Source organism: Phaethon aethereus (assembly GCF_964289735.1).
Source record: "Phaethon aethereus genome assembly, chromosome: 5".
NCBI classification, from domain to species: domain Eukaryota; kingdom Metazoa; phylum Chordata; class Aves; order Phaethontiformes; family Phaethontidae; genus Phaethon; species Phaethon aethereus.
In genome coordinates this window covers 27353685-27377018 of record NC_138579.1, presented here as the reverse complement: position 1 = coordinate 27377018, position 23334 = coordinate 27353685, and the positions used below count along the sequence as shown (strand labels likewise).

Genomic DNA, 23334 nt, shown 5'->3' with positions numbered 1-23334 from the left:
CGCAGCGCCAGCACCGTCGCCTCGCCCGGAGCGGTCACGGCCGCGCCGCCGCTGCCCGCTTCCAGGCCGCGACCCGGGCCCGGCCCCGCGCCCCTCCCGGCGGCAGGGGAGCGCGCTCCGGCCGCCCGACTCCTGAGAACGCCTCCGCCCCGGGGCGGTGAACGGGGCGGCCCCGGCCGAGCCCCCGCCCCCGGCCCGTCCCCGCGGGCGGGGCGCGGCCCAGCTGACCGGCGGGTGGGGAGGCCGCGTTCATGTGACACCGCGGAGGAGCCGCTGCTGCTGTCGCTCCCGCTCTTGCCGCCGCCGCCATGGTGCCGTCTCCGCTCGCCCTGCTCCTGGCGCTGGGCGCTGCCGCCTCCGCTCTGGCCGAGCCTCTCCGCTTCGTCGACTGTGGTGAGGGGCGGGAGGCAGCGGGGGGTGCGGAGGGGGCTCAGCAGGCGGAGAAGGCCCGGTAAGCCCGGCTCTTCCTTGCAGGTTCCAAAGACGGCAGCATCCAAGAGGTGAACGTGAGCCCCTGCCCCACGCAGCCCTGCCAGCTCCACAAAGGGACATCCTACAGCATCAACGTCACCTTCGCCAGCAGTAAGCATCGCTTCCCCGGCTGGGGTGCCGGGGGGTGGTGACCTCTGCATCCCACTGCTTGGAGACAAGTGGGGAAGGGTGGCTGGAGAGGGGTCTGGGTATGAAGAAATGGCTGGAGGAGGAAGTCTGTCCCTTAGTTGTGTTCTCGCAGCCTCCAGAGTGTGTGGAGGGGAGGGCGTAGGGTAGGAATGTGTTCCCCGCCCCGGTGCCGTGCTCATGCTTCTGTATTCTGCAGAGATCGAGAGCCAGGGCAGCAAAGCGAGGGTGTACGGTGAGATGCTGCATGTGGACATACCCTTTCCCATTCCTGAGCCTGATGGATGCAAGTCCGGGATCCAGTGCCCCATTCAGAAGGGCCATTCCTACAGCTACCTGAATAAACTCCCTGTGAAGAGCGAGTACCCCAGTGTAAGTAAGCAGGCAGCTGGTCTGCTCCTCAGAGCAGCTGCCCTTCCTGGGACAGTCCCACCACCTGTCTTTAAGGTCCTGTGGTGGGGGGGAAGAGGTGAGAAAACTCCTTGGACTATCTGGTGGCACTTCTGCTGTGAGCCTGACTCTTGTTTCAAGGTCCCACTTTGGGACAGACCCAGCAGAGGAAGTGGCCTGCCTCCAGCTGCTAAGAAGTGGCCTCAGCTGCCCACGTATCCTCCTGTGCTATGCCTGCCTGTAGAGCCTGCTGTGTTCGGCCAAATGCTCCCAAACTGGGGGTGCTCGGCTCCAGAGTGCAGTTCAGCCAGGAGGCTGCAGGGTGTTTCCACTCTCTGCTTACTCAGAGAGTGGGGATCCCAGTGTGATGTGTGGAGGTCTCCGATGTCACACAACTGAACCCTCCATCTGTGTAAGATATTCCAGGAGTCACTGCATGAGCATGGCCCACCTGCTGCAGTGGGAGCAATGCCCCAGCTCTGTCCTCTTTGCACAGAGCTCCCAGGACCTCCTTGCTCCACAGAAGCGATAACTCCCCTCCCCGTGTCCTTGCCTTTCCTGAACACTCTCATTTCCCTCTGCTCTTCTCTCTCTTTTAGATTAAACTCATTGTGAAGTGGGAGCTGGTGGATGACCAGGACCAGTTGTTGTTCTGCTGGAAGATACCTGTGCAGATTACCAGCTGAGGAGCCCTGCCATTAGTAGGGCCTGGGGAGGGGGAAAAACAGAAGAAAACACAGGCCAAATTCTTTTATATAATAAGCATTTCTTACTGCTTCCTTCAGAGCTCTGCAGCCTCTGAGCAGCCGCAAGGTCAACTGTGGGCAGAGGGCTTTTACCCCATTTAGAGCCCCCTGGGGTGTTCTCACAGCAGCTCAAGGGGGAGCAGTGTCTGCTGCAGGAGTGACTGAGTGTCATCCTCCAGCTGCTCTGTGGAGACTCTCTAGTTTGAAATGGAGCTATCTGTCCTCACAAAGGAATTTCTCTTGATGAACATGGCTAGTGTCTGAGCTGCTACCTGGTAATCCTTCAGTGCCTCTTCTAGAATGCCAGCTGTATCCACCCTCCTGTGCCTCTGCTCCGTCATGACCGGGATGCCCCTGGGACCTGCGTTTGCCATCCATGCAGCTGACGGAGAGGAGACTTTCTCTGGGCTGGCAGTCTGCTCTGCCCTGGGCCGCTGCTCGAGACGGCGGGACCGCAGCTGGGAAAATGTCCTTTTTGTGGATGCAAAGCCAAATGGCGTTCGACATCTCTGCAGGAATGATTCTTTCTCTAACCAATGGTTTGCACTACTACTAACGTGGAGCTGCTGGGAGCTCCTGAACCTCTTTTTATAACTTTCCTTTTAATAAAGGCTAGACGTAATCTGCTTGTGTTGTCTTCTGTGAGTAGAGAGGAGCAGAAGGAAAAGCAGAGTGGCTGGGCATCTTCTAGTTGGTGGTGGGCCGGTCTTATTTCTCAGCTGAAGGCATGGATGGAGGTGGTATGCTGGCCTGAGTGTGCCTGACCTGTGAGCAGCCAGGCATCTCTGCTGCTGGCTGCCAGGGTGTCCAGCTGGCCGTGTCTGGCTGTGCTTCTGCTTTGCTGGTCCTGTGCTGGCCTGAAATTGTGCAAAGGCTGCCTGAGGAGGTGGTGGCCTTGCTTGCTGCAGCATGGGTAGAGGCCTTTCTAGTGAGGGGTGTGCAGCTGGAAAAGCAGCTCCCAGACCTGCCCAAGGGCTCTTGCCAACTGCAGGAACATACCGAAACTGGGGCTTAAACTGCAGCCCCCTCACGTGTGGCTGAGGCAGGGTGTGAGCAGCCACAACTGCTGTGCTGTTGGGGGGCTGGAGTTGGCTCCTGCAGTTGGCACTGGGCTGGGGAGATTAAGCAAGTATTTGGCCTGGCAAGGGTCTCTGCTCTGGCTCAGGAGCAGGAGGAGGCTGGGTGCCAGCATGGCAAGGGTAGGAGTTGGCTTATAAGAATGGGGTGGCCTTGCCAGGCTGGACCTGCAGGGAGGACTCAGCTCTAGTACACCTTGCCAGAGGCAAGACAAGCACAGTTCTGACCAGCCCCAGTGTCTTGAGCCGCAGGGCCCAAAATAAATGTTTTATTTAACAACATGAGAGAAGTTTCCAGCAGACTTGGTAAAAAAAAAAAAAAAAAAAGTCACCAACAACTTTACAGAAAGGAAGCTGGACTTGTCCCCCCTGACCCCATGCCCACCAAGCGTGGGGCACGAAGGCAAAGTACAGGGCTAAGGGATGTGCCTGGGCTGGCTGCAAGGAGAGCTGGCCCTGGGGCCCCTCCATCATGCCCCAAGGTTACGACGCAGCTTTAGAAAGCTGGGGTAGACCCCCCCCCCTCAAAGCTCTGGCCTGGGGCCTGGATGCTTCATGGGGAGTGGGGCCAGCACCCACAGCATGGGTGAGGCTTGTCGCTAGGTCAGTGCAGTGGTGGTGGGGAGATGAACCTCCTTTCTCGGCAGGGCGAGGTGGGGAGGCAGGGTCTGCGTGGCAGGGGAAGGCGTCCCGTGAGCCTCTGCAGCGTGGGGCCTTGCCACGGGTGCTGGGGGCCTGCAGGGGTGGGCTCTGCTGTGGCAGGAGCAGGGGCTGGCAGGGCGGAGGGGGGTGCAGAGGCTGGGAGCTCAGCCCTGGCCCGTAGAGGTGGCGGAGAAGTTGTGCGCTTCGGAGGGGAAGGAGCGAAAAGCCTCAAAGCACCTGCAGCTCCAGGGGGGCCTTTCTCCGTGCTGCCGGGTGCCAGAGCTGCGTGCTAGAGGGGAGCACCCTCACCCTCACTCCCCTAGAGCTACGCTGCTGCTGGGCTCTGGGCTGTCTGGGGTACACAGTGGTGGGGCCGGGCCAGGGCCACGTAGCCCGGCAAGCAGTGGCAGCGGTAGGAGCCCTCTGTGTTCTCGCAGGTGCCGCCCTGGCACAGGGGCTCAGGGACGCCCACCTCCTCGCACTCGTTGATGTCTGCAAGGGGGAGAAGGACAGGGGTGAGCTGGTGGCACAGCAAGCAGTCCCAGCCTGCAGCCTACATCTCCTTGTGCCCCTGCCAGGTGCCCCATGCCCCCCCCAGCACCTCCAGGATGCCCACCATGACCCCACCAGCCTTCCACACTCCTCAGCACATCCACAGAGCCCCCTCAGTCTCCAAGGGTGACATCCCCAGCATTTGGCATTCCCCAGTATAGGAGGGAGCCCCCCCACCAGCAATGCACACCAGATAAGGGCCCCTCCATGCTCTGCAGCTGGTGACACTCCCGGATTAGCAGCTTCCTGCTCGTAAGTTGTGCTAGCGTAAGATCTGGGAGAAAGGCCACCTCTAGCCCTGGAAAATGCCCTTTCCTGATCCGACAAGGCCAAGGAGGCAGATGATGGTGGCCCTGAGAGACTGATTATCACCTCCAGGACCAGAACACAGAGGGACCTTGTGCTGCGCAAACAAGGGCTTGTTTTACTAACCTGCAGACTGTGCCAAAGGGCTCACTCAGCTGGCTCGCCACTGGGCTAGAGCGTGCACACAAACCCTACGGCGGCTGCTGACAGATCTGCTCTGCTAAATGCACTTCCCTGGACACCCTGCCTGAGCTACCCCGACTTGTGGTGGGGCCAACAGCTGGGCAGAGCATCCCTGTGCACCGCAGAGCCCTTGTTTGCACGCACAGGACCTCCAGAGCCCAAATCCTCACCTGCCAAGGCAGGTCCAACCCCTCTGACCACAAACTCCAGCCTCAGCCCCTGCAGATTGTCAGGGAGCAGGAGTGGGGAGCCGCTGATGGGTTCAGCCAGCCACCCAAAGGACAGCGAAGGCCCTGGCAGTGACCAATGGACTCCGAGAGGACTGCAAAGCTCCGATGCCCCGGGGACCTTGGGTTATCCCCAGCACAGGTGGAGGGGGCCATCTGGCAAAGAAAGGTAAATGCAACCCGAGGGACAGAGGCTGAAAGCAAAACCTCCAGGTGCAGTGGGAAGGAAGCACAGCAGTCATGGGAGGAAGAAGAAGGAGAGGGGAAACGTGAGATGAAAGAGCTTGGGGAACAAGGCAGCCTTCATACGGCAGCCTTCGTACCACAGCCAAAGAAATGGCTGGACAGGCACTGTGGGCTTGGACTAACCCTCGGGATCAGAACATTGCCATGGATGGGATGGGCTTGCTCAGAAGCCCAAGGAGACAGCGCATCAAGCAAGAGCAGTCCCCAGAGGCACTCCGCAGCCTGGGAAGTGGGGGGAGGCAGTCTTGCTGGGGGGTCCAGCCTGAGAGCCTCTAAAGGCCTGAACTCAGCAAGGTAAAAACATAGGGATGACTAGGCACCACGTAGGAGAACTGAAGGAAAAAAACCCAAGACTGGCTCCAGTGTAAAATGAGTGCTGGTTAGGCCAGGACATGAAAGGCAACAAGCAAAGGCTCCATAAATATGTTAGCAGGAAACAATGGGGAATGTTAGTCTGGTCCTTATCGGCGAAGGAAACAAAAGCCAGCCAACGCTGAGCTGGCTGGAGCAGCTAATGTGGGCTTTGTTCCAGTCATCATAAAAATGCTCGTGGATAGAGTGTGGACCATGTTTTAAGGGTTTAAATGAGGGTACAGGAGCACAGGGAGGGAAAGGCCATACTGTGATGGAAAGGTTCAACAATCAGATAGGTAAAGCAGTTACATCCATATTGCTAAAGGCCTGCTGCAACTCATCTTCAAATCTTAATGCTCCTGCAGTCCCTGAAAAATTGGCAGTTCCCTCTAAGACAGAGGATAAAAGAGGTCTCTGAGACCCGAGGAAGGTTAACTATTGAAAACAGAGAAGGGAGAATCCAGAATTGCAGACTATGCACCCCCATTCCCTTAAACAGATCAGGTTTGTGAGTGATTAGGTCATAACCCTCCAAAGGATATCAGGGTTATTAAATACTCAGGGCAGATCTGTTAAGGCCTGATTACGTTAAGCCATTCTGGTTCCCTTTGCTGACCTGATAACTGGTCTGTCAGATAAGGGAGAAGCGGTGAATATGATGTGCCTTGGCCAGGGTGAGGATTTCAACATGCTCTCACATGACACACTCCAGCAGACTGAGAAAATACAGCCTAGGTGAAACTGCAGCAATTGCACAATGGGCTACGAAGCTGCACTCCAAAGATAATTAGCAATACCTGTCTGTTGCAATAAAAGCCATTTAAAGCATAGCCTGCAGGGGTCTGTCCTGACCCCTACTCCAGTAAATGTTGTCATTAAGGTGGATGAAGAAAGAATCCCCATGCTTACAAAATGTATGTGTGTGTGATGCCTGCACTCTGAGGAAATGGGGTTCAGACTCATTCTGATCAAGCAGAGAAGTGGTCCAAAATTCAACCAGACAAAATTCACTGACAGCAAGTGCAAAGTACTGTGGCCAAGGAAAGGCAAACAGAGTGCACAAATGCAGAAGGGGCAATAACAGCTCAGACAGCTGTTCTGCCCAGCAGCATTTGGGAAGGAAGAGGCCAGGGGCTCTGTATGAAGAAGATACATGACCTTGTGATGCACTAAAGGTGCTGGAAGCTGGAATAAGTGCCGTGCTCAAGGGAAGAGAGGGTCTTCATTTGCTCTGTTGAGTGCCTGGGGCCTCAGCTGGCTTGGGGAGCTGCACTGTGAAAAGGATGGTGACAAGGTGTAGGAATGTAGAGGAGATGCAGAGAGAGGCTTTAGAGACTGTGTCTTGTAGGGCAGGGTGGAAACTGAGGAATTTCACCCGGGCAGTGGTGAATGTAGAGCAAAGTAAGCAGGGATAGAGTAACAGTGGCTGGTGATGTACAAGAATGTTACACAAAGCAGGGAGTGATCAGATGCTCCCCATGATGGCCAGAGGTGCCCTGATCTTGCTGCCAGCAGAAAGTGGCTGGCTGAACCTCCAGGCAGGTCCTCCCAGCTCCACGGGAAGGAAGAACGAGGGAGAGCCGGGACGACTCCGGCAGCCATCCCAGCCAGCACCGCCAGAGAGCGGCAGCCGCCAAGGGATGCCGGGGCCAGGCTGCTCGCACTGCCCCGGCTGCAGCACCCGGCAGTCCCCTGGGCTGGCCCCGGCCGCCACTCACCCACGCAGGCCATGTGAGTCATGTCCAGCTGGAAGCCGTCAAAGCAGTCGCAGGTGTAGCCCTCCCGGACACGCACGCAGCGCCCGTTCTCGCAGCCGTTGAGGATCCCGCACTCCTCAGCCTGCAGCCCCTCGAAGCCCTCGTATAGGCCTGGAGGGTGGCAAGGTAGTGTCAGAGCACGGTGACCCTCCGCACAGCCGCAGAGGGGACGTCGGGCATGTGGCAAGATGGTGCTGGTGGGGCCAGGGCCGACTCAGAGCAGCCAGGAGCAGAGCTTGCTCCAAGCCTGGGACATCCTGGCCAAGGTGGGAGCTGTCAGGCAGTCCCCATGGACACGGGCTGGGTGGGAAGGCACCTCTCTCTGTATCCCAGTACTCACCAGTTTGGCTGGGCAGGTAGCGGGGTGGGGACCGCCCTGGGCCGTGGTGGAGAGGGCTGCCACGAAACTCACTGTTGGCTTCCCTCCGAGGGAAACCAGCATCGGGGTTTCCGTATTCAGACTCCAGATAGTTGTAGTAGGGGCCCATATCTGGGCTGGGAAGGCCATAGTGGGAGTCTTCCAAGCCTGGTCCATACTCATACCTAGGTCTTTCTCGGAGCTCAGACCCTCTCTCACTGTCTTCACTGGCCCCGTTACACAGGAAAGCAAAATCAGCTGCAAGTGGTGAGAGAAAAGGAAGGGTCAGTACAGCCTGGCTCAGGAGAGGTAGGTCTGCTGTGGCCAGAGAGTGTGTGTCCACACTGGGGCCAGCAGAGCCAGGACGGCGTTCAATGGCCTCCAATGCTGCAGCTCTGTTGTTTTCTGATTGGATCCCGTCTTCGAGAAGATCAGCTCCTGTCCAGGGCCAGCAAGTCCTTGAGCAGTGAGAACCCCAGTTCCCACCGTGCTCCCATCCTGGGCTGCCACTGCCACACCTCTCCTAAGCTAAGCAGGAGCAGTAGGATGCACAGAGCAACTCTCCCCTCAAACACCTCAGACTCATTGCAAAACAGGTACCCAGGTACATTGTTTCAGGTACATCCTATCCACTGGGGCAGCTCAGCCCTGGAGAATTGGGGGGTTCACCCACTCCTTGGGCTGGCTTCAGCAATGCAGAAAACAAGAGCACGGCCTCACTGCAGCCATACGTGGCCGACCCTGCATGGCACGACCAGCAGCAGCCCAGCCCGTTCCTGCCTCTGCCGGGGGATGCTTGCCCACGCCGCCCCGCTCACCGGAGGACCTGTGTGGGCAGAGCGCGCAGTTCTGGCCCCAGGCTTCGCCGAGTCGGCAGCAGCACTCAGTGTACGTGGTCTGCTCGCCACGCAGCAGGTCTTGGCAGATGTAGTCGGCAACGGTCTGCCAGCAGACGTCCAGGTGGATTTCGTACTCTTCCAGGGCATCTGTGAGTGGCAAGAGCAAAGGATGCCATGAAAATCACTCAGGAGAGTGCCACCCCCCTTGTCCTGAGAGGGACAACACTGGCTGCACACTGTGCTGGTGCTGGCACCCCTCAGCCTGACACCAAGCACCCACTGCTGCTCCCTCCCAGGGGGTCCAGCTATGGGGCAGGACGTGTGGGGTGAAGGCGTGCTGCAGCGGGGGCTCAGGCTCACCTGCCCTGCTGGAGAGGTTCACACATCGGTTGCCGGTGGCATCCAACACGAGAGGAAGGCTGCAGAAGCAGTGGTAGGAGCCATCCGTGTTCAGACACTCACCATTGATGCAGTACACTTCGTTCTGACACTCGTCCTGGTCTGCCCACACACAAGGACAGAGCAACGTTTCAGGCTGGCAGACATGGGCAATGTGACCCTTTCCTTACCCAAACAGGGACCTCGGAGGCTCCTGCCACCTCCCTTCTCATTCCCCAAGAGGGTCCCAGGAAGCCTGTCACCCAGACCTGGCCCTGTAGCATGGGCAGCAGGGACAACTCTGGGTGCGGCAGCATGGCTGTCCCTCTGTGCACTCTGGGTCCCTGCTGCTCTTTGAGGTCATCTTACCAACACACTCAAGCCTGCCGGAGTCATAGAAGTAGCCTGTACGGCAGAAGCACTTATAGCCCGGTACCGTGTTCAAACACTGTCCATTGCGGCAGAACTCAGAGCCAAACGTCTCACACTCGTCCATGTCTGAGAGAGGGATGGAGGGAGAGAGAGTCTCAGAGAGCAGAGCCGTGGAAGCAGGGCTGGCTGGGTGCTGTGCCCGCAGAAAGCTAGCATGGCACCTTGGCCTAGATCACCAGCAGGTCCTCCAGTAAGCCCCCCACCTCTCCCACCTGCCCCATGCCTGGGAGCAGAGAGGGAAGCACCCACAGGCAGAGCATGAGGAGGGATGATGGGGATGCTCTTTGAGCAGGATGCTTTCATAAATAGGAAATGCAGTGTATTTCTGGAAGGTCTAGAGCACAAACCCCTGGAGGTGAAGTGCCAAAGATGGAGCCACTCAGCCACTGGGAGGTCTGATCAGTAACTGGAAGGGTTGTGTCTTACTGGAACCCATCCCTAGTTCGAAGTGGACATGGGAGGTTTGCACCGAGAAAGTCACTGCCAGCAGTGAGGCAGGACTGGAGGAAGGGGCACTTCCACCTCAGTGACATTGGTAATCTGGGATTTCTCTGGATGGAGGAATGCAGCAGCAGGATGTTAGCATCCCCCACCACAGACCAAGGGAGGTATTTCTGTGGATCCATCTCCATGTAGGGCTTGGAACAGTGCCTTCCCTTTTTCCCCTGGAAAAAATGAGAGAAAATGCTGCTAGTACCTGTGAAAGAGACTTTTCCTGAGAGTAGATCTTCCTGGGGAACATAGCCCTTCCCGAGAGGGCAGATCTCTTGATATTCCGCTGGCCAGCAGGCAGATGCCAAGGGGAAATGCAAAGAAAAGAAACAGCTTATTAGTGCAACCAAGCTCGAGCTGGTGGGCAGAGTGCTGACCCTGTTTGATGTGGTGAGGCCACAGTCCTACCTGTGCCCAGGATGGGGCAGGGGTAAGTCTCACAGTTGTCACCCCAGGCTGCCCCCACAGTACAGCAGCACTCCTCCTTGGTGATGTTCTTGGCCAGGACACTGTCACACAGGCGAACGTCATTGATGTGGTAGTAGCACTGCTTGCGCTCTGCGCTGTCAGAGAGGTGGGCTGCGTGTCTCTCTGGGCCTTCTAGAAGACAGCAGAGCAGGGACGGGATGGGGTTCGTAGCACCCCAAAGCAGCATCCCACAACCAGGAGGTCTCAGAGCACACCCATCACTGTCAGCGTGGCCCATACGGGTCCCCACTTTCAGCCTCCTTGGCTCTCCCAAACAAAAGTTCTCCCATGCCTGCACAGGCTTGTACAGCCTGGCAGCCCTTCAGCTTTATCTCACCCCAACCAGGGCTACCACACTCCTGCCCTAGCTGCCACCCACACTACTGCCCAGCTGCCTACTCACCCATGGCTGCTCGGGGCTGGCACTGCCCTGCCTCCGTGTCGTACTCCTCGTGGTCACTGGGGCACAGGCAGAGGAAGGATCCCTCCACATTCTCGCAGAGCGCAGTCCCACAGACAGCGACCATCAGCTCACATTCATTCACATCTGCAAGGCAAGGTGGCAGCTGGAGCCCTGCCTCTACATGGGCAGCCTTGTGTATGGTCTGCTACATGGGGTCACCGTTCAACGGGGAGATGGAAGCTGCTAAGGATGAGCTGAGAGCTCTGTTCACACCGTGGCTCAACACAAGTCTGGCAAGAGCTTCCCCCTGCTCTCAGGGAATCTGGGGAGCCTGAACTCCAGCTTGCAGTGAGTCACTGGATCACAGGATCATCCAGGTTTGAAGGGACTGCTGGAGGTTTCTAGTCCAACCCCCTGCTCAAAGCAGGGTCAGTTATGGGGTCTCACCAGGCTGCTCAGGGCTTTGTCTAGCTGTGTCTTGAAAACCTCCAAGGATGGCAATTGCACAGCCATCCTGGGCATCTGTTCCACTGCCTGGCTGTCTTCATGGTGAAAACGCTTTCCCTTACGTTACACTCTGCCTGTTCTCTCAGGCTTTTATTAAAGTACCTCTCTAGCTCCTTCAGTGTCTCCAGCCCCCAAGCAACTTCTTTCCATCTACACAGAGAAGGGCTTCAGGTTCACTGGGAGCCACTTGCTTTTTTATGGAGCCCTGCTCTTTCGCAGTCCCAAGGGTCTTCTGTGCTAAGGCAATAGCACAAGAGGGGTTCTGCCTCCAAGAGCTGCCCTGTCCATGCCTGGGATCTTCCATACAAGGATGCAGTCCCCGTCCATGTCTCAGGAGCCGTCACACAGTGGGGACACCACCATGGCATCTGCCAATGGCTCTCCCTCACTAACTGGCAGAGCAATCACAGGAGACTCACCATGCAGTAGTGCCCGGAGGGTGAGCTCTCATAGCCACGGTCACAGAGGCAGTGGAAGGAGCCATCCGAGTTCTCGCAGAAGCCGTGGCTCCCGCACAGCGTCTCGTTGGCACACTCATCTATGTCTGCAGCAGAGTGGAGAGCAGGAATTACCCCAGACCCCACCTCTCCCAGTGGAGCCCCCTGCCCAGGCCCTTCTGCTCTGACCCCAAAACGTGGAGATCAGGGCAGGCATTCCCTTGATCCAAGGGACTGGGTCTGGCTGCCCCGCTCACTCCCCTGCTATGAGTGTGTGTTAAGAGAAGCTTCCTGCAATATCTAGAGCTGCAGAGAGGCCACACAGGTAGGGCACCAGGAGCTCACATCCGCAGGAGATACAAGGGCGCAGCTGAAGTGCATGGGGCAAATGCAGACAGATCTAGGATGATACCCTCCTGACCCGTTCTCCTTGACCTGGTCCTTCTCCAACTGCTATAGTGCCAGGGAGTAATCTCGGCCTTGCCGCAGCGCGGCAGGGCTGGACAGTGACAACTGGGTTCTCTGCCTACGGGGAGCAGGTTTACAGCCCTGCTGGCTGCATCCCACTCCCCTCCTACCACTGCACAGGGGAGATTTCCCTTGAGCGGCCAGAGCAGCCGTGTGCCCACAGCCCCCGCTGCTCCCAAGGCCCGGAGCAGCTCCATGTGCTGCTAAGTCTGAGTCCTGGCACAGCCCTGAGCCCAGTGGCTGGCAGCAGCTCCTCCTTGCTGCAGCCTTCCCTGAGCTGGGCAGAAACCCCCTTGCTCTTTCTTCTTTGCTGGAGCCTGAACTCCAAACCCAGACTCTCCAGCCTAGCACATAGTGGTACCAGCAGCCTTTCCCCTCACCCAACCCTGCCAGGCAGGTGATTGGCACAGGCAGCAGCCCCAGCAAGCACAGCTTACTGGGGGCTGTGGTCCAGTCCCAAGCCTGGAATGGCTGTAACCTGCCCAGGACTCTCCCCGAGCAGAAAGCAGCACAATGCGGTGTCTGTTCCAGATGCCAGGAAGAGAGAAGTCTAGACACAAGCAGGCAGCTCAGCCAAGAAAACAAACTCTCAGCATTATCTGCCTCTCTACCAGCCACACGCTTCCTCCTCCTCCTTCTCCCCCATGTCCCTGGCAGAGATGTCCCACAGCCACCCTGTCCCTGCCAGGAGGAGGGACAGGGACATGCAGGGCTGTACTCACCGATGCAGTCACCCAAGGGGGTCCAGTGGAAGCCGGGTTGGCAGCCCATGATACAACGGTAGGAGCCCAGGCTGTTCTGGCACCGCCATGTGCTGCAGATGGCATCCCCGTATTCTTTACACTCATCCACGTCTGCAGGGAGGAGGGTAAGGGGATGCGGGTAGTCAGATGGGGCCTCTGCTTGCTCACTGCAGCACGTGGGTCAAGTTCAGTTGGCCAGAGGCCCTGAGCCATTGTTAGTCCTCCTTACAAGTCACCAGCAACTTTGGGTGCTGGGAGCAGAACTGCCCTTCACCCTGCACTGGCTGCATCCATCCCCCCATATCCCAGGGGGCTGATCTCCCCAACAATGAGCTCTCACCCACGCAATCATCAGTCTCCTGGGAGTGTTTGAATCCATTTTCACACAGACACCTGTAGGAGCCTTCTGTGTTCAGGCACTGGCCTTGTGAGCACCGGGACTTGTCTGCGCATTCATCTACATCTACAAAATCAGGCCAAAATCATCAACCTGGATCTCAGAGCAGAGGAGGGAGCAGAGGGCAGGACCGGAGGTATGTCCCTGCCATCCTCCAGCTCACCTTGGCAGCTGACTCCCCCAGCTGCATTCGAGAAGCCAGGGGCACAAATGCAGAAATAGGATCCGTGACTGTTGAGACACTCGCCATTGGGGCTGCAGATCTCGCTGTTCAGGCACTCGTTCACATCTGCAGAGGGAGCAGAGTCAAGGCCACGCACCCAGCTCTGGGGGACATCCTTCATCAAAGCCACATGGATTCCTTCTCTCCAGGCTCTTACAGGCAGCCCTCACAGGGCTCCTGGCCCCTGGTTTTCTCACCATGCAGACAGAGATCTTCCCTTTCCATGGTGATCCTGCATTTAGCTACAACCTTACGGATGTGCCATGCACGGTGGCATCACCTGCCTTGGCACTGGCATCCTCCCTGCTGGCATCCATAGAGAGGCTGTATGTCCTGGACCCAGAGGGCTGCAGGGATGGGGTTCCTACCTTCGCACACCGTGCCGTTGACGAGCTCGAAGCCAGCCTGGCAGTGGCACACATAGGAGCCTGGGGTGTTCCTGCACTCTCCCCCCAGGCACTGAACAGCAGGGTCCTCACACTCATCCATATCTGCCAAGCAGAAGGGCACAGCACAGAGTGAGGCCGCAGTCTTGCCACCACTGGAGAAGATCCCCACCCAGAGAAGCCATCACCCAGCTGTTGGTCTGCAAGGTGGGTTTGAGCTGCCCTCCCAGACCATCCTGTCACAGTGAGATGAGGGCAGAGACTCCCTGTTACTGGGAGCCCAGACTCTTCACTCCCCTCCATCATAGGGACCAAGATAAACTGGATCCCAGCACCAACGCGGTGGTGCCCAGCAACAAGACCAGAGGCAATGAGCACAAACTGACACACAGGAGGTCCCGTCTGAACATCAGGAAACACTTGTTTACTGTGAGGGTTACTGAGCACTGGCACAGGTTGCCCAGAGAGGTTGTGGAGTCTCCCTCCTAGGAGATATTCAGAAGCCATCTGAACATGGTCCGGGACAACCAGCTCTAGGTGGCCCTGCTTGAGCAGGGGGGTTGGACAAGATGATTTCCAGAGGTCCCTTCCAACCTCAGCCATTCTGTGATTTGGTGAGCACAGGGATACTACTAACCCCAGTGTCCACCTCCAGCAGAGCTCTGCACTGGCTACCACAACCACCAAGAGGCCAGTGCAGAGCCACAGTTGCTGACAAACCCTCCCTTCAGCCAACCGCACAAGAACAAACATCAGGAAAATAACCCAGCACCAGCCATACCTTCTGCAGCTCTGCTTTTCTACCTGCCAGACTTGCCTGCAACGTCATTCTCAAGGCAAAGCTGGCTGGGGGCCTCCATCAGCTCTAACCCAGCTGCAGGGCTCCCCACAAATTCCTCCAGGCCTTGGCCAGAGCCTGCTGGCACTCTGAGGGTTTTGCTCACAGCAGAGGAGAGGGGTGCCTTCCTTCTAACAGAGGGCTGCAAGATGCCAGCGGACTGCTGTTTATCTGCAGGCCCATGAGGTAGAGGAAAGCATAGGAGGACACTGCTAATCAGAAGGATGGGCTGTTGCACAGGCAGCAGAAGACAGGCTAATGGAGAAGGTCCTGCTGCACTCTTCTCCTCTGCCAGGAGCTAAAGCCCTGAGACTTGCAGCTCCTGAGGGCAGGGACCTTCTCTTCCCCTTCGCAGAGCAGTAAGCATGCCGTAGGCATAAATGAGCATCGCTCCCTACCGCCTCAGGGCAGGATTCCCAGCTGTTCAGTCTCAAAGGGCTGCAAGTAGCAATATTCTTGAATCCTTCTGGAGATGAACCATAACCTAGTCTATTTATCACAAAACTATCATGAAACCCTTATCATTTTTCAAATATGAAACCCAGATCCACACACAAGGCCACCAACCAAGGCAGGGAAGAACATGCCATCCTGCCATGGGGTCAGTGTGACCCAAACAGTATCAAACCCTGATAAGGTGCCCTCATGACACAGCTGGGGCAAGGTGGCTGAGAAGGGACTCACGTGGAGTCTTGGGAAAGAGGGAGGGCAGATGGAAGGGATCAAACCATGGTTCTTCCATTTTACCCAAAAATCAGATGGAAAATAAGTTTATTTCACACTGGCATTCTCAGACACCAAAACAGAAGGGAATAGAGGGAGGAAAGCTTCCCTCTCCTTCGCCATTGGAGGCTCTCATGCAGAGGGTCTTCTGAGAGTCACATCAATGGCAAGATCTTCTGTTTGCCAGCTATGTGCAGGCTGCAGAGCTCTGCAGTGCTCCAGGGAGAAATTCACAGCACATGGCCAGTCTTTCAAGAAATAGCTTTGCCAGCTCTGCCCACTCCCTTCCCTTGCCCCAAACAGGGAATTTGCATCAAGCCATCTCAAGCCCCAGACATCCTCTGGGAGCAGCCACCAGGGAGAGAGTTTCCCTGCCGTGTGCTGGGGCAGTCAGGATGCAAGGCTGGGATGGAGCGCTCTCATGTCTCAGTAATGCAACCAACACAGACTGATGCTGGTATTAACTCTCTGCCATGCATACCTGGCACAGCAGAGCCCTTGAACTAAGCTTTCCTTTTTAAACATGTTTGAGTTACATTAGGGTCTGGGGGAAAATGATGAACCTTGGGTGTCCACAGTCTCTCCACTGGCTGTGGACCCAAGGTTTCCCCCTCTGTTGAGGACCTACATTTGGCGCATGCACTCTCAGGCACACAATTTTGAACTGAACCACACACAACTCCTCTCTGCCCATGTTTCTAAGCCTCCTGTATTCCTCTGGCCTTTGTCAGTATCCCCCAGGTCATCATTAGTCCAAGAGTCTCATCAATGAGTCCTCCCCCGCCCCATCTCTTTCCTGCAGGAGGAAGATCACCTTCCTGCTGGTTTAGGTGACATCCGCTTGCAGCCCCCCACGCTCTCTGCTGATCAGAGAGCTAAAAGAGCTGGAGAAGGACCCTGAGGCTAAAGAAGACCTCAGGCCCCACCAATAACCCAACTACGGCAATGTCTCTTCCCTCATTCTCTCCAGCACCCACTCCTCTGTCCCTGGGAAAGGGATACCTTCACATGTGCTACCATCTCTGGAGATGGCATAGCCGGTGTCACAAGCCATGCAGGAGTAGGAGCCCTCAGTGTTGAGGCAGAGTCCAGAAGGACAGGCGGCCTGGGCCGTGCACTCATCGATATCTGCATAAGCACACAAGGGAGAGTGGGATGAGTGGGAAGGATGTGGAGTAACCATGACCAGGGGCAGATGTGTTGCTAGAACTGGCCAACATGGTGGCCAGGACTCAGGCAGAGCCAAGCACTCAGGAAGAGCCTAGGGAAACCTCTGGACTGGGTGCATGACACTTCAGAGCATCGGAACCACCACTCCCCCGTACCTTGGCAGCTCTTCCCATCAGGTGTCACCTCGTAGCCCTGGTAGCAGGAACAGCGGAAGGAGCCATCTAGGTTGACACAACGTCCGTGAGCACACGTCCCCTCCACAAGACACTCGTCCACGTCTGCGTGACACAGCAGAGAGCAATATGGAATGGGAGGGTGCTCAGGGCCATCCCTGCCACCCAAGCCATGAGGGCACTGTGCCCTAGCCACACAGGCTGGCTGCCCGCTGGAGGAGCGTGCTGCCTGTGCCCCTGCTCCTTTTGAGGCTTGCAGGGAGCACTGCTGAGGGGGGCAAGGGTGCCGTCTCACTCCTCACCAACACATCTCCCGTTCTTGGGCCAGTAGCCATCCCCGCAGCTGACGCACTTGTAGGAGCCTAGCGTATTGACACAATTCCCACGGGGGCAAGGGCTGGGATCCACGCACTCGTTGACATCTGCCAAGAAACACACTCCTTTCAGGCTCCCAAAGGTGAACAGTGCAGCCTTCTCCAGGATGTCCCCTCAAGCTGGATCCTCAGAGTCCCCCTCCGGCGGACAGCAGTGCCCAAGAGGAGGTGAGACGAGTTTGCCAGGGCTTGGGCAATGCTTCTTATAGTCCCACTTGCCACTCAGGATCCCACACCTGTGGGCTGACATAATCCAGCAGCGAAACTCACTGCTGCAGGATATTGCCAAGGCCAGGAATGTGCATGGGCAGAGAAAGAGATCAGAGAACATCTGTGCAGGCCTGTTTCATCAGGGACTTTCATAACTATGATTAGGATGCAGCCTCCAGCTCAGGAAGTCCTTAAGGCAAGAGCTTTCTGGAGGCCACGCGGAGGGAGCAGCATTCTGTGCATGCCCTGTTTCCAGTACTGCCTCCTAAAATAGTCTCCCACACTCTCTTGGAGATGAGCTACTGAGAAAGGGGGATCTTTGATCAGGCACATCGTATGTTCACAAGGTCAAATGCTCTGAAGGGCCCAGGTCGTGTCATGTGAGCGGGATGCTGTGAGGACAGGGGGGCTGCCTCTCTGCAGCTTGCCCTCCCTGCAGTCCACTTGCCAGCATGAGAGTCTGCGGACAGAGTCAAGGTGGCATGAAAATGGATGGGCATCTCCTCCCAGAATGGGAAGCTGCCATGGGCTGGTCGTGGGGGATCTCCCTGGGGAGGTGGGAGAGGATCCTGGGAGAAGTGCTCTCTCTCTACCCAGGAAAGCTTGTCCCTCCTGCGGGCAGAGGAGAGGACAGGTAGCCCTCAGGGAGGGCACAGGGCCAACAAACATGGAGGGGTCCTTCCTCCTGTCCAAGAGGAGACATTGAGCAGTGAGGAAAGGAGGTGTTCAGCCCTGCACAAGGTGGGTTGCAGGGGCAAGGGAACAGGGAGCAGCAAGCTTCACCTTCGCACTGTCCTCTGGGGCCCATGGCAAAGCCCTCCTTGCACTCGCAGCGGTAGGAGCCGGGGGTGTTAATGCATCGCTGTCCCCGGCAGGTAGAGGGCTGCCCGCATTCATCTCGATCTGGCAACACACAGGGAGACAGTCCTGAAGTCTTCCCCCTCCAGTATGGGGAAGGCAGTGTGCAGGAGAGGAGCAGCTCCACCTGCAGCAGGGGACCCATGCCAGGGCTCTCCTCCATTCCCCATCTGTCCTGGCACCCCCTTGCCATGAAGCAGTGATCAGGACTGGCATCACGTGCCTCCCTCCCTTGCCACGGGCAAGGTCCTGTCCCTCAGCGAGCAAGAGAGGGTGATCCCCATGGATCAGGCTGTCTGTGGGCAGGCCTCTGGGGAGGGAGGGTGTGCCGATGTGCATGTGCGCGTGCAGGGGTGTGCAGGTGTGCATGTGTGTGCACACTGTGTGCATGAGCGCATATGTGGGTACATGTGTATGAGAGACCACGAGGGCGGGGGACTGGGAAGACCCTGGGGAGGTGGCAGCCCCGTGCCAGATGGACACCACTTACCTTCACAGCTCTGCTTGCCCTCCGAGACAACCAGGGTGTACCCAGAGTAGCAGAGGCAGAAATAGGAGCCCACACTGTTGATGCAGCGACCTTTTCCAGCACAAGGACCTTTCAGGCACTCATCTTCATCTGTGCCCAGGCACGGAAGGAAGACAGGCAATCACCACCCGCAGCTGCCTGCCAGCCCCACACCAGCCCCATGGTGCAGCAGGTGGGCAGGGACTCAGCAGAGCTGCCAGAAAACCCAGGAGCCTGAAGGACTGAACAGTCCATCGAGGCCCGGCAGGCAGAGGAAGTGCCAACCTACCGATGCAGTGGAGGTGGCTGTGGTCCAACACATAGCCGGGGTGGCACAAGCAACGGTATCCCTCTGGGGTGAGCACGCAAGCACCGGCTCCGCAGGAGAGGGGTGAAGAGGCACAGCCGCTGATCCCTGGGAGGAGACAACACAGGGTTGGGGTCAGCACCAAAAGGGTGCAGGGAGTCTAGTGTCTGCCTTGTGTCCCCAGCAGCATGCCAGGGCAGTCTGCTTTTTCCCTTCTTGGAGAGCGATGCTGAGCCTGCTCCTCTACATCTTCAGGCAGCCCGCACCCATAGGGCTGCAGGGGGACACGGCAGATCCTGTCACCGCCTCTGGCCTGAGCCCAGCTGGGACGCCCCAGTCCCCTGCACTGCTCACCTGTGCCCCAGCCCCACAAAAGGGTGGTGGGGAAGCCTGCCAGCCCCACACCTTGGAGGAGGGCTGGCAGCAGAGCCTGGCACCTGTGAGGGGGGTCCTTTTGGGGTAACAGCAGGGCTCCTTCCCCCTGCCCCCCACCGCCCTGCTAAGCGGGGCACAGGTGGCAGTTGCAAGGGGGGAGCAGTGGGGCATCGCACACCCCTCAGCATTCAGCCTGCCAGGGAAGAGGGGGCCAGCCCAACCCCAAACAAAAGGCTATTGAGGAAGATGCATTCCTCAGCAAGGTGCCTCCGCCAGGCCTGCTCCCCAAGGTGCTCCAGCCCCCGGCGGAGGGCAGGGGCCGCGCTCCCAGACACTTAAGCAACCCTGGAACAAGAGGGCCCTTGTTTCCGGCGCAGTAAACAAGCGGCCCCAGGAGCCACACGCCTTCCCTTGCGCTCCCACTTCCCGATGAGTCAGCTCGTGCCGCAAGGGGAACGGGGCCAAAGCCACCGGAGCGGGCGCGTGATCCCCCTCGCCCAGCAGCCACTGCTGTGCCGGGCAAGCGAGCTGCAGGCAGGGAAGGACCGGGAGAGCCAAACACTTTGCTCCCCATACGGGAGTGCTCTCGAGCCTCCCCACGGCCGGCCGTCTTTCCCTGGCTGGCAGCCACTGGAGCCAGGCTGGGACAACACCCCAGGGTAGTAGGGCAGGGACTTTTCTTTGTGAAGTCAAATGGGGCATGTGGGAAAACAAGCAGGCTGGGTAAGGGAGAGAGTGCCCGGGCAGAGCTTAGGGCATGATTTCCCCATAATGCCAGGCAGAGAGAGGAGAGAAATCCCCAAGAGCGGTGGACACACACCCGAGCCCTGCGCTGGCATCTGTGTTGGAGCAGCAGCATCCCAGATGGTGGTGGGGCCAGGCTGGGGAGGCCCACGCCAGAACTCCTCTTCCTCTGCTGAGGAAGAAGAAGAGAGGTGAGGTCCAGCCCCTGATCCCAGGCACAGGTGCCCACCCAAGGTTTACCCGTGCTGGGTGTCCCTGCATCCACACCCCTGAGAGAGCACATGGGAAGGGGCCGCAGGGTGGCTGCAGTAACCTCATCATATTATTTAAGACAGCCTCCTCCACCTCGCTGGAGCCACCACCTCTCCACACCCCTACAGCCTCACACCAGCCACCGCTGTGTGGCGGGGGTCCCCCGCGCTGCCCCGCAGCCAGCCCAGCCAGCCTAGCGATGGGGTCTGTGCAGAGGCTGTGCAGCTCTCAGCCTCCCCGCTCTGCTCCCTCCTCGCTGCCCTGTCCTCTTCCCCATGACCACCCTGCCCTTCCGCCAGCCGGGCGCTCACCTCTGCGCCTGGTGTGCTCTGTGGTGGCATCAGCAGCACCCTGAGGGACAGAAACATAGGACTGCCTCTATCCACGTGTGTGTACCTGGGATGCATCATCCCTGAGACATTCTCCCACCCACCTCCAGGCTCCTTTTTCCTCCCTGAGACTCTGTGCTGGGAGGAGAAGCTGCCATGGCTGGGTGCAGCTGGCAGGGCCACTCTATCCTGAGCACATTGTCCCCAGCAAAACACAGCTCCTGGCCATGTCCAGGGGGCTGTGCCAGCACACCATGTGGGTGAGACCCCGGGCACTGCCATGGGGCAGGCTTCTCCACAAGGCAGCCAGGAAGAGCAGTCGGGCACAGTAAATACTGCCACTGTCACCAGCAGCTCTGGAGAGCTGGGGATGGTCACTGCTTCTACCTGCCTTAGAGCATTACCTACTAGAAGGGTGCTTGGTGCTCAGTGCTCTTTCTCAGCATTGCCTCCTGGCAAGCCCATGGCTGCCAAAGGAGATGTTGGAGCACAACCTCGGCCTCCGCTCCGAGGAACTTTCCACAACAGATGAAGAAAACAGGCGGCTGAGCAACACAAGTCCCAGCCTAGCTCTGTTTTAAATTTGGAAGCTTTGGTTCAAATTTCTGCCCTATCCTGAGATTTCTCACTCGTCATTGGGCAAGTCACTTCATGTCTATGAAGCAGTGGCAATGGCAGTGCTGTTCCCTCTCTCAGAGAGGCTGCAAGTACATTCTGAGGGCTCGGCTGCTATAGCAAGGGGCACACAGAGATGCTCAGGAGATATGGTCCAAACTCTACTGACAGCAGGGATCGAGACATATATTTTTCAGGTGAGACTCGTAATAAAGAAACTCAGTCCCGTCAGAGCCTGGCAGAGAACCAGTCCCCAGGCTGCTCCCATCAGACAGGCTGAATTCACACCCCTCTGCCTGTCCAGTCCCGCAGCCAGGCCAGGCTGACAGCAGCCTGGGCTCCTACCCCAGCCCCAGCAAATGCCAGCTGGAGTCAACACTGACCATGAACTAGTGCAGCAGAACTCCCAGCTCCTGTTAGTTTGAGCTGGTAAGCCTTAGCAAGGACTGAGTAGGCACAAGGCACAGCGCGTTCAGCCACATCAACTCAGCCAGGGTGGTAGGGTTTACAGTTTGTACGCTGTTTCCTCCAGCAGCAGCTACTTGCTCTCTTCAGTGCTATCTCTGACCACATTTCATACCTCTCTGTCACCTATTTGTATAACATCTCCCTTCCTGCCTATGAAGGTACCATGGATGCACCCAGACGTAGCAAGACAAACCTTACTCACCTGCACAGCAGGAGAAACTTCACCTGGAAAGTGAAACAGTGCATGGTGAGTAGAGACAAGGCAGGCAGGCATCCCCCTCAAACCCTGTCTGCCCTAACTTCACCCCACTGCCTCTCAGTCCTTCACGCTTCTCCAAAACAGCTTATTCCCAAAGCTGACACACCCAGACTCTTTTCCTGGCACTGTGCAGACCCTGGGAGCTTCTGCTCCAGCAGATGCTAGCACAAGCAGTTGATCACACTCCCCTCCAGCTGGGCTGGACAAAAGCCCAAGGACTGCAGTGCCAGGGCTACCACACAGACCTGAGGTCCTCGTGGAGGCAGCCCAGCCTGCCAGCACCAACCGTAAAGATGAGGTTGCAGGAGCCTGAAACACTCAACCTCCTCTCCAAAGGCTTGAAGATATGGTGTCTCATGCCCCAGGAACACTGGTAGGGCTGAAGAACACCTTGCATATTCATACAGATGTAAAGCCATTATCTGCTAGAAGTCCATGCATGGGGGCATGGCAGGACCTGGGAATTTGCCCACCCTTGCTAGGGGCCCAGCTGGAGCAGCTTTAAGCAGTAGATCCCACATTACCCTCTCCTGCCGAGGTGCCAGGGTGGGGGAATGCTTCCAGGATGCTCCCACGCAGGCTGTCCTGCAGTTGCTGTCTCCTTGCTGCCCAGTCCAACGTCCAGTTGCTGCTCTCCCCTTGCTCTTCCAAGCTGAGGGGCAGCTCTTCTGCCTCTGCCTTCCTCATCGACAGGCGGATATCTGAGCTGGAGTAGGTGTACCCATGTCCTGCTGGGCAAATCTCCTTGAAGGCTTCTGTGACAGAAAATCAAACCAAAGCTTTAGAGGCCAGAGGTTGTAAGGAAGAGGGTGGTGCAGGGATCACAAGTAGAAAAAAATGGCTTACAGCACGCAGACATGATGGTGGGACAAGTGGAAGAAAGGAGTGAAGACGTACAGGTATGTATATGGACGCACATACCAGTTTTTCCCATCCTATAATTTTCTGGAGATTTCTAAGCATTAAATCTAAGGGTTAAAACACATCTGGGCTGCAGTGGGTGGATGCTTCAAGCAGAAGGAATCTGCTTACAGGGCAGGGTGGGTTTCTAACAGGTGCTGGCTGGTAGTCCCAGACTAAATACCTCCCGTGAGTCAGTACTGCTAGGAAGGGATCATGCCACAGGAAGGTCCAAGCTGAGCAAGGGAGCATATAAAAGTGAACCTCTGGTATCCCGGCACTGAGCACTATGCATATCACTCAGGAGGCTCTGCATAAACTATCTGAAGATTCTTCCCAGCCCTGAGGATTTCTGCACTTTCCCTTCCACCCTACCCCGTGCTGAAACATGCCGAACTCGTCCTCACCTGGCTTTCACCCTGGCAGAAGGTGTAAGAGAGACAAAAGGGCTGTCTCTCTTACATGAGACATGTAAGAGTCTACATGTACAGTAGACATGGCTACTCTCTCCCTCCAGTACAGAGTAGTTCCCCATCAGGGATTTCTCTATCCTCCCAGTATTATCCAGTTCTGCTCCCCGGCTTGCTGTGCCCATCTCACAGG

The 23334-nt window shown here is 57.4% G+C and overlaps 2 protein-coding genes across 2 annotated transcripts in view; one reads left to right on the top strand and one right to left on the bottom strand.

The window, feature by feature from the left end:
• Nucleotides 1-308: 308 nt before the first annotated feature.
• NPC2 (NPC intracellular cholesterol transporter 2) lies at nucleotides 309-1910 on the top strand (the record flags this gene model as incomplete). The annotated part of the gene is made up of 4 exons (XM_082000092.1): nucleotides 309-393; nucleotides 475-582; nucleotides 818-990; nucleotides 1608-1910. 4 exons carry the CDS (start codon nucleotides 309-311, stop codon nucleotides 1692-1694), a joined length of 453 nt encoding a protein of 150 aa, XP_081856218.1. The 3' UTR covers nucleotides 1695-1910.
• A 963-nt stretch (nucleotides 1911-2873) lies between these two features.
• Nucleotides 2874-23334, bottom strand: part of LTBP2 (latent transforming growth factor beta binding protein 2) — a 75317-nt gene continuing 54856 nt past the window's right edge. Inside the window, exons 12-35 of the mRNA XM_082000036.1 lie at nucleotides 22356-22586; nucleotides 21775-21797; nucleotides 20472-20511; nucleotides 19985-20080; nucleotides 18772-18897; nucleotides 18465-18593; nucleotides 17900-18019; nucleotides 16835-16954; nucleotides 16515-16637; nucleotides 16192-16317; nucleotides 13611-13733; nucleotides 13183-13308; nucleotides 12963-13085; nucleotides 12602-12733; nucleotides 11394-11518; nucleotides 10468-10612; nucleotides 10005-10196; nucleotides 9802-9882; nucleotides 9042-9170; nucleotides 8655-8795; nucleotides 8274-8441; nucleotides 7438-7713; nucleotides 7059-7208; nucleotides 2874-3964 (exon numbers count right to left, since the gene is read on the bottom strand). Coding sequence (XP_081856162.1) covers nucleotides 3798-3964; nucleotides 7059-7208; nucleotides 7438-7713; nucleotides 8274-8441; nucleotides 8655-8795; nucleotides 9042-9170; nucleotides 9802-9882; nucleotides 10005-10196; nucleotides 10468-10612; nucleotides 11394-11518; nucleotides 12602-12733; nucleotides 12963-13085; nucleotides 13183-13308; nucleotides 13611-13733; nucleotides 16192-16317; nucleotides 16515-16637; nucleotides 16835-16954; nucleotides 17900-18019; nucleotides 18465-18593; nucleotides 18772-18897; nucleotides 19985-20080; nucleotides 20472-20511; nucleotides 21775-21797; nucleotides 22356-22586 — 3212 coding nt within the window. The 3' untranslated portion in view covers nucleotides 2874-3797. The remainder of the gene's footprint in view (nucleotides 3965-7058; nucleotides 7209-7437; nucleotides 7714-8273; nucleotides 8442-8654; nucleotides 8796-9041; nucleotides 9171-9801; nucleotides 9883-10004; nucleotides 10197-10467; nucleotides 10613-11393; nucleotides 11519-12601; nucleotides 12734-12962; nucleotides 13086-13182; nucleotides 13309-13610; nucleotides 13734-16191; nucleotides 16318-16514; nucleotides 16638-16834; nucleotides 16955-17899; nucleotides 18020-18464; nucleotides 18594-18771; nucleotides 18898-19984; nucleotides 20081-20471; nucleotides 20512-21774; nucleotides 21798-22355; nucleotides 22587-23334) is intronic.